Source organism: Lepisma saccharinum, chromosome 25 (assembly GCF_977018435.1).
Source record: "Lepisma saccharinum chromosome 25, izLepSacc3.1, whole genome shotgun sequence".
In the NCBI taxonomy this organism is placed as follows: Eukaryota; Metazoa; Arthropoda; class Insecta; order Zygentoma; family Lepismatidae; genus Lepisma; species Lepisma saccharinum.
This window is the reverse complement of record NC_139253.1, coordinates 11,852,812-11,864,953: the sequence shown is the minus strand read 5'-3', so window position 1 is coordinate 11,864,953 and position 12,142 is coordinate 11,852,812. Positions and strand designations below refer to the sequence as shown.

At 36.7% G+C, this 12,142-nt stretch overlaps 1 protein-coding gene across 1 annotated transcript in view; it reads right to left on the bottom strand.

The window, feature by feature from the left end:
* Rtf1 (RNA polymerase-associated protein Rtf1) overlaps positions 1 to 12,142 on the bottom strand; it is a 36,233-nt gene that overhangs the window by 12,554 nt on the left and 11,537 nt on the right. The window contains exons 5-9 of the mRNA XM_083111170.1: positions 11,853 to 12,099; positions 11,215 to 11,313; positions 6,947 to 7,037; positions 5,018 to 5,100; positions 3,014 to 3,209 (exon numbers count right to left, since the gene is read on the bottom strand). Coding sequence (XP_082967296.1) covers positions 3,014 to 3,209; positions 5,018 to 5,100; positions 6,947 to 7,037; positions 11,215 to 11,313; positions 11,853 to 12,099 — 716 coding nt within the window. The remainder of the gene's footprint in view (positions 1 to 3,013; positions 3,210 to 5,017; positions 5,101 to 6,946; positions 7,038 to 11,214; positions 11,314 to 11,852; positions 12,100 to 12,142) is intronic.

Genomic DNA, 12,142 nt, shown 5'->3' with positions numbered 1-12,142 from the left:
GATTTTTATTCCATTTAATAATTATTTAATTTTGTTTAAAACAAATAGTTATAGTCAGGGATCGAAAAATCCCGGTTGCCAGGGTGACTAAAAATGTGAGTCTGGCAACTGTGATCTTTTGCTGTAATATCAAAGGTAAAGAATAAACTGTTTATCCATTTATTGTGTAAGATAAAATACTTATAATGCTTATAATTTTCTTAGCATGTCCTCTTAATACAGTGATATTTCCGTTACACAATGTGTACTGTAATTATTTTTCAAATCTCCCATCTCCCGTTGTCAGCTGATTGGCCGTGATTCGCGTAAGAGTCAAGCGTTCGCTGTTGCTTCGTACTCCTGCAGCGGCGCCGGCAGCCATTTGTCTCAAGTTAATTTACAGCTTTACTTTTACAGCAACTTTTTTAACTTTTGCTTTTAAGTTTGCATGTACGAAATTTTGAAAATTTGCAAATTTACAGGCATACTTTAAAATTTTAACTGTAGAATATTGTTAAGTTTACATTAACTTCTAACAATGTACACACACACTCATACATGTTATATAGGCCTGAGGGGGAACCATCCAGGCAATGCTAACAAGATGGCTGTCACCTGGTTAATCGCAACAATGTTGATTAATGATCCTTTTAAGTCCTAATTGGAATGTTCTGTTGTCTTAACCATTCCAAAATCCAACAGCAAATGATGAGAGCTCAAGAGATCATCAAGACAAGATTAAAGTTACAATAAAACTGAAGACACCATCATCTTTCTTATCTACTTGTAGTCTACGGTTATTACAAGCATAAAAACATATTTTTTCGTTGTGACGTTTCAGAACACAGACTCCCTTCATCAGACATTCATTTTCAGTTTGACTAAAGATACAGTTATAACAATAGTTAAGAATTTTTTAAATAAAAAGAGAATCCATTATACAATGGATGTTGTCAATGTTACTTCGTTGTAATATAGCAACATAACTGAAAAAACAAGCAGTCTTGTTTTATTTTTATTTCAGATAAAACATTTTATCACACTAAACTAGCTGGGAAAAATCCATCCATACCAATTCAGAACATTCTCGTATAGCAATGGATAATATATTTTTAATTTTTCTCCTGAGAGCACAAAGACTATGTTCTAATAATAAGGATATCAAAATTCAAGAAGAAAGGCTTTTTAATATAGCAAAAGAAAATGGCTTTCACACTTACAGAATAAACCAAATCAAAAAAGAAGTCACAAGAAAACTAAACGAAAAGAAAAATACGGACAAAGATGAGAAATTTGTTTGCATTCCATTCCACAAGGGATTCTCACATAAAATTCCAATTTTTTTTAGAATAATTTCAAAATTGTTTTTAGATCACCAAGAAGTTTGGAATGTACATTTAATTAATACAAAATGAGAAAATCTCTACCAGATGTGGTTGATTGATTTTGTGTTTTAAGTTCACTTTATGCACAGTGAGGCTAATCGAGACTGGACCTACAGTTTAAAGTGAGATCCGAACCACCAGTGCCTCCACCCAGTATTGAACCTGGGACCCGTTCATTACAATGTGAAGATGCTACCACTGCACCATCTGGAAAGCCTAGTACAAGGTGAGGAAACCACAGGAATATATAATATAAGTTGTTCATGTTCAATGGATTGTGTAGGACAAACAGCAAGGGAAATGGCAATAAGATGGCATGGACATGATTTGGACATTATAAATCTAAACCCAAGAACAGGTTTGTCAGCTCACATCATCGAAGAGAAACATTTTATTAAAAAGAGAAGGGTTATAAAAAGAGTAACGGGAAACATAGATATGAATGTCTGGGAATCTTCCTTCATTACAGACGAACACTGGAATAAATTTAATAATGAAAATGGTACCATAACCCACTATGGAGTTTTCTTTTTCATAAGTGGAGTAAGCCACCATCTTTAAAATTTAATGTAACAGAAAACATCAAGAAACTCTGTAAAAGAAATGGTGATTTTGAATTGCCTGATGATATTTGGGATTCATAATATTTTTTTAATAAAAATAAGGTGATAATTTTTTTTATCTGAAATAAAAATAAAACAGACTGCTTGTTTTTTCAGTTATGTTGCTATATTACAACAATGTAACATTGACAACATCTATTGTATAACGGATTCTCTTTTTTATTTAAAAAATTCTTAACCATTGTTATAACTTTATCTTTAGTCAAACAAAAAATAAATAAATGATGAAGGGAGCGTGTGTTCTCCTGAAACGTCACAACGAAAAGCTGTGTTTTTATGTTTGTAATAAGAGAAATAATTCTAGAATGCAAGCAATACGTACATACAAGAAAAACTATCATGTTTCTTGTCAAATCATAGCCAATTTTGATGTCACATGACCACCTTACATTTAAGAAAATGAGGTTGAGTTCAAGATAACAGCTTTCAAGATGGTGGGCAACCACATCATGTTTTGGGACATTGAACTGGTATGTGTGTCAGTACATTTGCTCTTCACAGGGGTGGTTCCATCCTTTTGGCCCTGCTTCTCTCTCTGTGTGCGCTATAGTGAATAATGATGCATCTGCCAGCACATTATTAAATATGTTGCTACCTCTTCTGTCAACAAAGGCAATGAGAATGATTTATGAAATAGATACTAACAATAATATGAATTATGCAGGGTTCAAATCTGAAGCCTCTGACTGTACATGCCATTCAACTAACCATTACACTACAGTGGCCAATGGGAAATGTATTGTCTGATATAGTGATGGCAAAAATATCCGAAATCCAGAAAATTTAAAATCCGATTTCGGATATTTTACTATCAGGATTTTCTGGTTTTACTATTTGGATCCCGGATTTTAAAATATCAAGATTTGACCATCCCTAGTCTGATAGTAATATACTGGTATTAAGGTACTTCTAATACTGACAGAAAAAAAACAACATCGAATCACATTGTTACTAACATGCCATGATTAAAAATGATATTCTTTTGGAATCACACAAAACAAATAACACACAAGAGGCAACACTCACCTTTTCGACATCCTCCTCCTTGAATTCATAGTGCAAAGCTTCCTGAATATCTTTCAATTTCTGGTTCATCTCATCCAGCGTTGGGACAGAGATGCCTTGTAGCATACACGTCTCCCTCCACTTGTGGAATTCACTGTCGGTGAATTCCTGATTGCTGACGAACTCCAATCTGAACACACGTTCTTGAGCAGCATGTCTGAAAGAGGAATTAAATTGCATATGTGCAACGTAAATAACAAAATAACTATTTTATCTATTCCGATCTTACATCTGTCACAGAGAATAACAAACATGAAACAAACAGCCGATAATAAAACTAGAATTATGTTGAAACAAATGTATGTATATATATATTTAGTTCATTCAAATGAAAAGGTCCATTTTATTTTTTCTGAAAAAGTGTTTTATACGAGACAGTAATTTCATGTGTTTTGTATACCCACAGGTATATGTGACATTTTAGTAATGAGGCATCTGCGCATGCGCAAGTGTGTCCAGGTAGCACGTGTCCGTTATCTAATCACCTTCACTTTCTTCCCTCCAGGTGGAACGCTGTGCTGAACAATGGAGCTGCCACTAAGGGACGTGTCCAAGGAAGAACAGCGGGGTGTCATTCGGTTTCTTCATGCCGAAGGAGTATATCCAGCGGAGATTCATAGGAGAATTAAAGTTGTGTATGAAAATGTGTATCAGACAAAACAGTGAGAAAATGGTGTAGGCATTTTCGTGGTGGACGAAACACATTGAAGGACGATGCTCGGCCGGGACAGTTGAAAAATTGCATTCCTGATTGGACAGTGGCTGCTATTGACAACCTTATTCAAGAAGACAGACGAATATCCCTGGCAGCCATTAGCGAACAAGTGAACGTGTCATTGGGTAGTGTGCATGACATTGTGAGGCACAGACTGGGTTACAGGAAAGTGTGCGCACAATGGGTGCCAAAGTGTTTGTCAGAGGAACAAAAAATGTGCAGAATGGGAATGTCATTGGCTCATTTGATGCGATACAGGAATGAAGGTGAGGACTTTATCAGCAAAATCATTGCTGGAGATGAATCCATCTGCCCGTATTACCAGCCAGAATCAAAGAGAGACAGTATGGAATGGAAGCATACAGGTTCACCAAAACCAAAGAAAAGCAAGTGACTACCTAAAGTCGGCAAACTTATGATGACAGTATTTTTCGATGACCAAGGGCCACTGCTAGTGAGTTCCTTCCAGAGGGACACACAATTAACGCAAACACGTACTGTGAAACACAGCATCGTCTACGGACATCAATCAAGAATAAGCGTCGAGGAAAATTCAGCAAAGGCATCATTTTACTCCAGGAAAATGCTCGTCCCCATACAGCCAGACAGACACAGGATATGTTGCAATCATTCCATTGGGAAGTGCTAGACTACCCTGCCTACAGTCCTGACTTGAGTCCATGTGATTATCACATTTTCGGACCTATGAAGAAACACCTCAGAGGACGACGCTTTGCCTCGAGTCCTGAGCTGCAGGAAGCTGTCAGGGAATGGTTTCATTCCCAGCACAAGGACTTCTTCTACCAAGGAATTCATAATCTTGTTTCAAAGTGGAACCAGTGTCTTACCTCATATGGTGAATATGTGTAGCCAACTACTGTAATAAAGTTTCTGCAAGGAAATGGACCTTTTCATTTGAATGCACCTAATATATTGTGTCCATTGTAATTTAATCATGGATACTTCCCATATTTCTGTATTTAAATCCATGTTAGGCTCAGATAACATGGATCTACAGTTTAAAGTGAGAATCCAATTACTGTGCAACATGTCAGGGATCGAACATGGGACCTTTGATTACAAGGTCACAGCATGAACCCCAATGACATTAGGCAGACTATGTAAGAAATTTGGTTGTATTTCGACTTGCACTCAATACATGCAAACTTATTTTATGTTCATCTCAATTTTATTATATTCCTATCTTCAATACAGTAGACTATACTATGTATTGTAACAATTATGGTTACCTCAATTTTAACCCTTTATTGGTTCTTGTTGTTCCCAGCTGGTAAATTTTTGCAGTTTCACAAACTCCAACAATTTCAGCAACCTGAAAAGAGCAGATATATTGTAGAGATGAGTAAACAAACAAACAAAAAGAATGCATTTTTGCAAAGACCTTTTGCAGTGACAACCAATTTATTATATTATATTCTAGATATACAATAAAACTGTTACTCAATAAGATACTGACTGTAAAATATTGACAATAAACAATTCACAGATTTTGAAGAAACAGAGAAATTAAATACAGCGGAACTATATTTTAAGTGTAAGAATTATGTACACAGTATAAATTTAACCGACAAAATTTGCTATTCGATCCTCTATATCTAGAGGCACATATTTTTGGTAAATAAGAAAGCAACATTTCGGTACAAAAATGAATGAATCTCCCGTATATATCCAGGTTTTGCAGACCACGAACCAAAATTTTCCAGAACATGCCATTATATTTAAATGTGTGGAAGAAGGTCACTATATTTTAGCTAAACACCACACTTAGAATCCCACTAAAACAAATCTTTAGAATAGTATTCACTTCAGATGTAATGACAAGAAAACAGATATCCACTGTTGGGAAGGGGTATAAGGGGTGAACTTCTATGTAATACCTGCCATGTACTGAATAATGGTTAACAGAGAATTCTTTTCTTATATTAAAAATCATTACAATTATAGCATAATACATTATTATTGTAATATTTAGTATTATATGCATTCATCCTAATATCTACCAAACACAAGCCAAATATTGCAACAAAAAAGTGGAAAATTCTTAACAGCCATTTGTTGTAGTATATTTCAACATGTAAATGACTCAAAACATGATCCCTTTTCCTAGAGTAATGTACAATTTCTACAGTAACTACCAATAATACTTAGTACATTAAACTGAAGTATAGTTTGTGCACAACAAATTTGAAATTTCTAGTTTGTATATATTTTTTTTTAAAAAAATCTACTTTTAGTACACTTCCACAAAAACGTCGATTTTTTCCAGAAAATAAAATTCCCGACATTCCATGACTTTTCCAGAAAAAGTAATTTCCTTTATTTATTTAATGATTTCCAGACTGGTAGGCACCCTGATAAATATTGGCTCGGCTTTAATAGAAATGTTAATGTTATATGAAATTCATGAAGCTGAAAACAAGCAATGTGTAACTATCGCACATAACATATTACATGCAAAAATTAAAGTAAACGCATGCCACTATGGACCTTCCACACCTGGACCTCTTTACTTCACAGCACACCTAGAGGCTCATAGCAAAACCACTACACTCTGGAGGCCTGTGAAGCAATAACGCAACATACCCTTGAATGGTATCACAGAGATTAATATAAACCCAACAAATTAATTTTGCAGATAAAAATAAGAACTTGATTCCAGTATATTAATTTGCAACCACGTTTCTCATTCCCTGAAAACATGAACGTACTGTCATAAATATACATATATACAATAATTATTATTACAGGGTGTCCCATAAGCTTGGACCCATGGGAGTTTTCAGCAGGATGGTGCCCCTCCACATTTCAAGCTGGCAACGAGATATTACCACAACACAGAGTTTCCTACACATTGAACTAACAGCCAAGTATGAATGAAGTGGCCTCCAAGGAACCCAGATCTAACTCTGCTTGATTTTTATTTGTAGGGCCACCTGAGATCAAAATTGAGAGCACACTGTGCAGGCGTGTCACCAAATTTCTGCAACTGTGATCCATATAGAGTTGCAAGAGGGAATTTTTCTTCTACTGTGCATGCAATATAATGGAGGTCACTTGAACAAATTCTGTAATTCTAAATTTTCTTCTCTTATGAGTCGAGATTTATGGGACATCCTGTACATTAATTTTAAAGTATAAGTAGTGGTAAGCCTTCTCACCCTGTAGACAGGCTTTCCATTATTGCTACCAATTCCTATCCTAACAAAACAGCCTTGTGCAACTCTTGGAAAGAAGGGCAAGTGCACGAATCTGGAAGAGAGAGAGTTTATAAGTTCTAGGTATAGTGGCAGCCTTACACACCTCTTCATAAACTTATAATAAACACTGCAAACACATATAGGCATGTGGGAAACCTTTAACTTTCTTTTAGGGTATAAAATACACTGTGAATTATAGGCACGTGTGCTGAATCTCTCTGTCTTTCTTCTAAGATCAGCTCCTATTATCTGCTGCACTTTCTCCAAGTGATGTAATATTATATGCACTTTCTCTAAGTGATGTAATATTATAAAATTAACGTTAGTCGCATGCTTGAGAGATCTACGTATCTACCCCTTTCTCACTAACCTATATAACATCTGAAGATACTGTGCTCTGTCTTAACTTTGTTACGTATTTAGTCCCCAAAGCATGAGACTGACTTTAACATTGTAATATTACATGGCTTAGAAGTGCACAGAACCACACAGCTAAGCAATGAAAAAAGATAAAGAAATAACGCTCAGCTACATAAAAGCACCCACATGCAGTATAGTTCACAGTATTGCAATGAAGATCAATGGGGAACACTGGTACCCTACATACCTAACAGAGGGTTAAAAAAATCATGCATTATGTAACTGCATATACAATAACCACCTCAAATGGATAAGTACATATTATTTGGCATTAACTCGTCCCCTTTCTTACAATGGTATAAAGCAGGTTGCCTTGCCAACCACATTCTATCCTGGTTAATTTACACCATTTTCCTACCTCTTGCATCTTTCTTTGCTGGTGGCAATACTTGTTATTTTAAATACTACAGAATAGTGAACATCAACACTTCGAGGATTTAAATTAAATAATTAAAAAGAAAAACTCTGGTGTAAAACATGGTTAGTGACATTTTGGTCCTTTCCGAGTTACGAAGTAAAATGCACCATTCTTCCTTCCATTTTCGAGTGAAATTGCATTGACATACAATTTGCATGGGACTCAGTGAAGCCTTCTGAAATTGGTAAACACAACAGGAAAACAATTTATTTACAGTATAGCTTCTAATAAACTTTTTTCTTAATGAACTCAGAAATGACCTAAATGTCACTTAGCTTGTTTTACACCAAAACCCTTCAAATATACCGTATTTACGCGTGTATAATGCGCACTTTTTTCCAAAATTTTTGCCCTTCAAAACTGTGGTGCGTATTATACACGGAATAATTCGGACAGCTAAAATTAAATCACGCATTTTTTTTCACTATGTCACTGCGTATAACGTATATATCTACAGATTGCCTTTCTTTAGCAATAATAATTTTAAAAAAATAACTTTTTAATGTGAAATGGCCGTTTTCCATGAGTTGTCACTTAGTAATGGAAAGTTTTGCGACATCGAGAAAAGCAGCACCCGTTCTGGCGGCATTCAAGCACGCACCTCCCGTCACACGGGAGACGTATCAAGCGGTATTTTTCACGGGAGAAATAACTTCCACAAAAATTGTTTTCGCCTTAGACATGGTCATGAACAGAGATCGGGCGAAAAATACGTTTTTTGCACTCATTCCCTTCAGAAGCACTCTACCGCTCGCAAGTGGGTCTGATCTAAAAATAAACACCAGATCACGCTTCAGTTATTTCCAATAGCACTTGACCTCTGCCCTCCCCTCCCCCAAGCGTATCAATGTTATCCGCAGCCGACGGCTGCTACCCAACATGCCAGGCTTGTTTTGCCATTGTGATTTCGTTTGCTCTTGGATACATGAGAAGAGATCGAATATGCTTCGATGTTATTTTAAATAGACTTTGTAGCGTACAACTTCCGGTAATCGCTTTCATTCAAAACGTATTCTTTGTTCCCTGTAACACTTCCTAAAGAAGTGAAACTGTTATAGATAATCAAAGCCACATAGGCCACCTAAAGATCGTTAACACTCTTAATGCATTTTCATCCAGGTTTCCACAAAAGTTCACTTCGATCTTACTTGCATCATAACTCCCGTTTACCACTTTCTACATTTTCATGACTGTGCCGATGTCCTAATATTTGCCAAAAGTGTTCCGTTGGCAGAGTGACTTCTCCCTCTTTTCTTCTCAGCAAACGTTTAAGGGGGGGGGGGGCAATGCCGATTGTCTTCTTGCTCGTGTGTGCACACAGGCTGATTACAGGCAAGGGTGGAAGTGGACCGCTCTTTCTTTCCTTTGACTTCTAAAATGGTCAACCAGTTCTGGATGCATTCTTGAAAACGAACAAAAACCATAGGACAAGTATAAAAAAAATGCCCCCCTACCCAGCTTTCTCCGCCACTGGTCTGCACGGCAATGTAATAATTGCAGAATTCAGGTCCTATTTTTTTCTTTTTTTAATGCTATTGTATTGAAATATTGCCCGTATTATTGTCTGTTGCAAGGTAAAATATAAAGAAAGGGTTTATTCTTTCTTCTTCACATAGCTGATAAAAAGTTCAGCCTTCGACAGTTGCGTTATCTTTGTGTGAAATACGGAGGATTTTCCCTGACCACCTGTTGCTCGAACTTCCAGCCGGTCGCCTTGTTTTTACGCTGCAACTGGCGCCAGTGTTTTGTCTAGCGTCTGCGAAGTTGTCGCTTGTGGATAACAGCAATGACTCATCCAGCGCGAAGGCAAGTCATTGTTTTGTATCTCGCAAAGCTGTTTTGATTTGACGATAACGAAATTCGATCTTCAGAAAGAAAAAGAAGAGTTAAAACAACTTCGTGTTCTGCACCTTTATCTTCAGAACCTCAATGTGTAAGCTGCGAACGATTTTTAAAAAAATGCTCAATGTATAAGCTGACACCGATTATCGTCGATTAACGTGAGAGTAAATAAAGATCTTCCATTTTGATATCTGAAAATGCGCAGGTTTCATAAAGCTTGTTTTGAGTTCATTTTATGCTTTTAGGCTAATCGGGACTAAATATACAGTTTCACTTTAGTGAAATCTAATTCCAAACCAAAGTGATTATCGAGTGCGACACTGTTCAATGTGTCTTAGAATACGCATTGGGTGCAAATAGATTGCAAGTTGCCCGTTTCATTTTTCACGCTGGCTTACAATACAAGTCGAGGAAGAGGAAGGACTGCTCCCTGGAATGGGGGAGGGGGTGAATTAGAAGTTGGTCGAAGGAAGGAAAACGTGACATTTTTACGACGTATTTTACACAGCCTAACCAAAACGAAATTTACAGCCCCTTTTTTTTTGTGCCTAGAAAGGTGAGATCTTCCGAGATATCGTATCTTACCAGTTCATCTTGTAACAGACAATGCTCTAGTAGACCCGTATTAAATCCAACATTCATTCTGCCCGATTATCTCCAAATAATCGTTTTTGGTGCAAATTCCAATAACAACCCCTTCGAAATAACTACCTTTTTCCTGGGAACTATGAAAGGTCGTTGTATCGAGAGTTGACTGTAACAAATATGAAGGTAAAATAATTACGTCAACACTTACAAATAGAAATAATTACTGTATATTTACTGCGCTATTGCGGCTTGACTCACGTAAATAAATAAATAACGTTTACACTTAATTTCGTCATTCACTCCCAGTTACTAATACAAGCAGTCTGAAATGTCCTCACTTCCATCCATCTTGTTCGATATTCCCGTTACCTTAAAACTTTTGATCATCATTTCAACGGAGATGGAGTTCCATGCCTCACGAACCCATTCACAAACAATCGGCAGCGACCCACGTTTCACCCATAGGTTTCACCCTCCCGCTTGATGCGAGTTCATGCTGCCTTGATGTCATCCATCTATTGTAAGCATCACGCACTGCGACCTTGAACGGGTGGTTGATAACTTTGCTCCCTCCTCTCCTATGAAAAGCCCAACATCTGGAAGTTCAAGGTCGCGTGGTGAATGCCAGCTACGAAAGCAAGGAAAATATCGTTTTTATGATCTACTGATCAATTTTAAATGAAATACGTAAATGTTAGTCCGACGCTAAGAAAGCCATTTCTGGAACCTGAATTGTACTGCGCATTATATAAGAGATATATATTTTTGTTGCTTTTCCCCATCAAAAACGAGGGTGCGTATTATACACGCACGCGCATTATACACGCGTAAATACGGTAACTTTGCATGCCAATGGGCTACTCAGGACTGAATCTGGGACCTTTGGATTACACAGCCACTTAGCACTACACCATATATTTACCAAAAAAATAATTTACCAGATGAACTGCTTCTAAATTACCTTTCTAATTTATGTCTTGATAGCCGAATTCTGTTCAACTGCTCCTTTGCAGAAATATGTTCTATCTTCTTAGACTTACTCCTTGAGCTAGCAATTGACCTGGAAAAATTATGATTGAAATGTTAAGGCATCACTTTAAGTTGAATGTTTTGACACAGTGAAATATTCATAAATAAACAACCCATAATTACTTTTTCTCTTTGTATTATGTATTAACTTCCGTGGCTGGTAAAACACAACAAGTTCACGGAGCAACTTGACAGAACTTGAAAAAATAAACTGACACACAAAAACAGTATGTGTCAAATATTTTGAGAGTCCCTTTACTATAAAATATTAAAGATTCTTACCTACCCTTCCACAACCAACCACCTACCTAATGTTTAATATCAACACAACACACAGACCATCAGCCAAAACAGCCAATAAACCCTGCCCCCTCAATAACCTAGGGGTGCATTTGAGTGTGCAGTGCAAGGCACATTACATTGGCAGATGCAACAGCATCCAACAGACACTATGAACATCCACTCCACCACATGAAGTATCTTCACCAAAATTAAAGAATAAAATGACATAATGATTTTCCGCAAGAATTGAACATTCACAAATGCAAAGGTCATCAAAAGTCCACTTACTTGGTGTCCGAATCTGAGTCACTACTGCTCTTAGAATCACTGCTACTGCTTCTTCTTCGACTTTCCGCCTTCTCTGATTTGTCGCTTTCAGATCCACTGTCATCAGAGTAAATATCGGAGGCCTTCAGTTTTGTTTTTGGCGTTTTATCTTTGTCATCGTCGTCTTTATTTTCATCATCATCTTCACCTTCTTGCTTTTCCTCTTCCTTCTTTTTCTCTTGCTCCATCCTCAGTTTCTCTTTCTCCTCTGTTAGGAAAAAGGATTTAAAATAAACTAACAGTTTGTTATC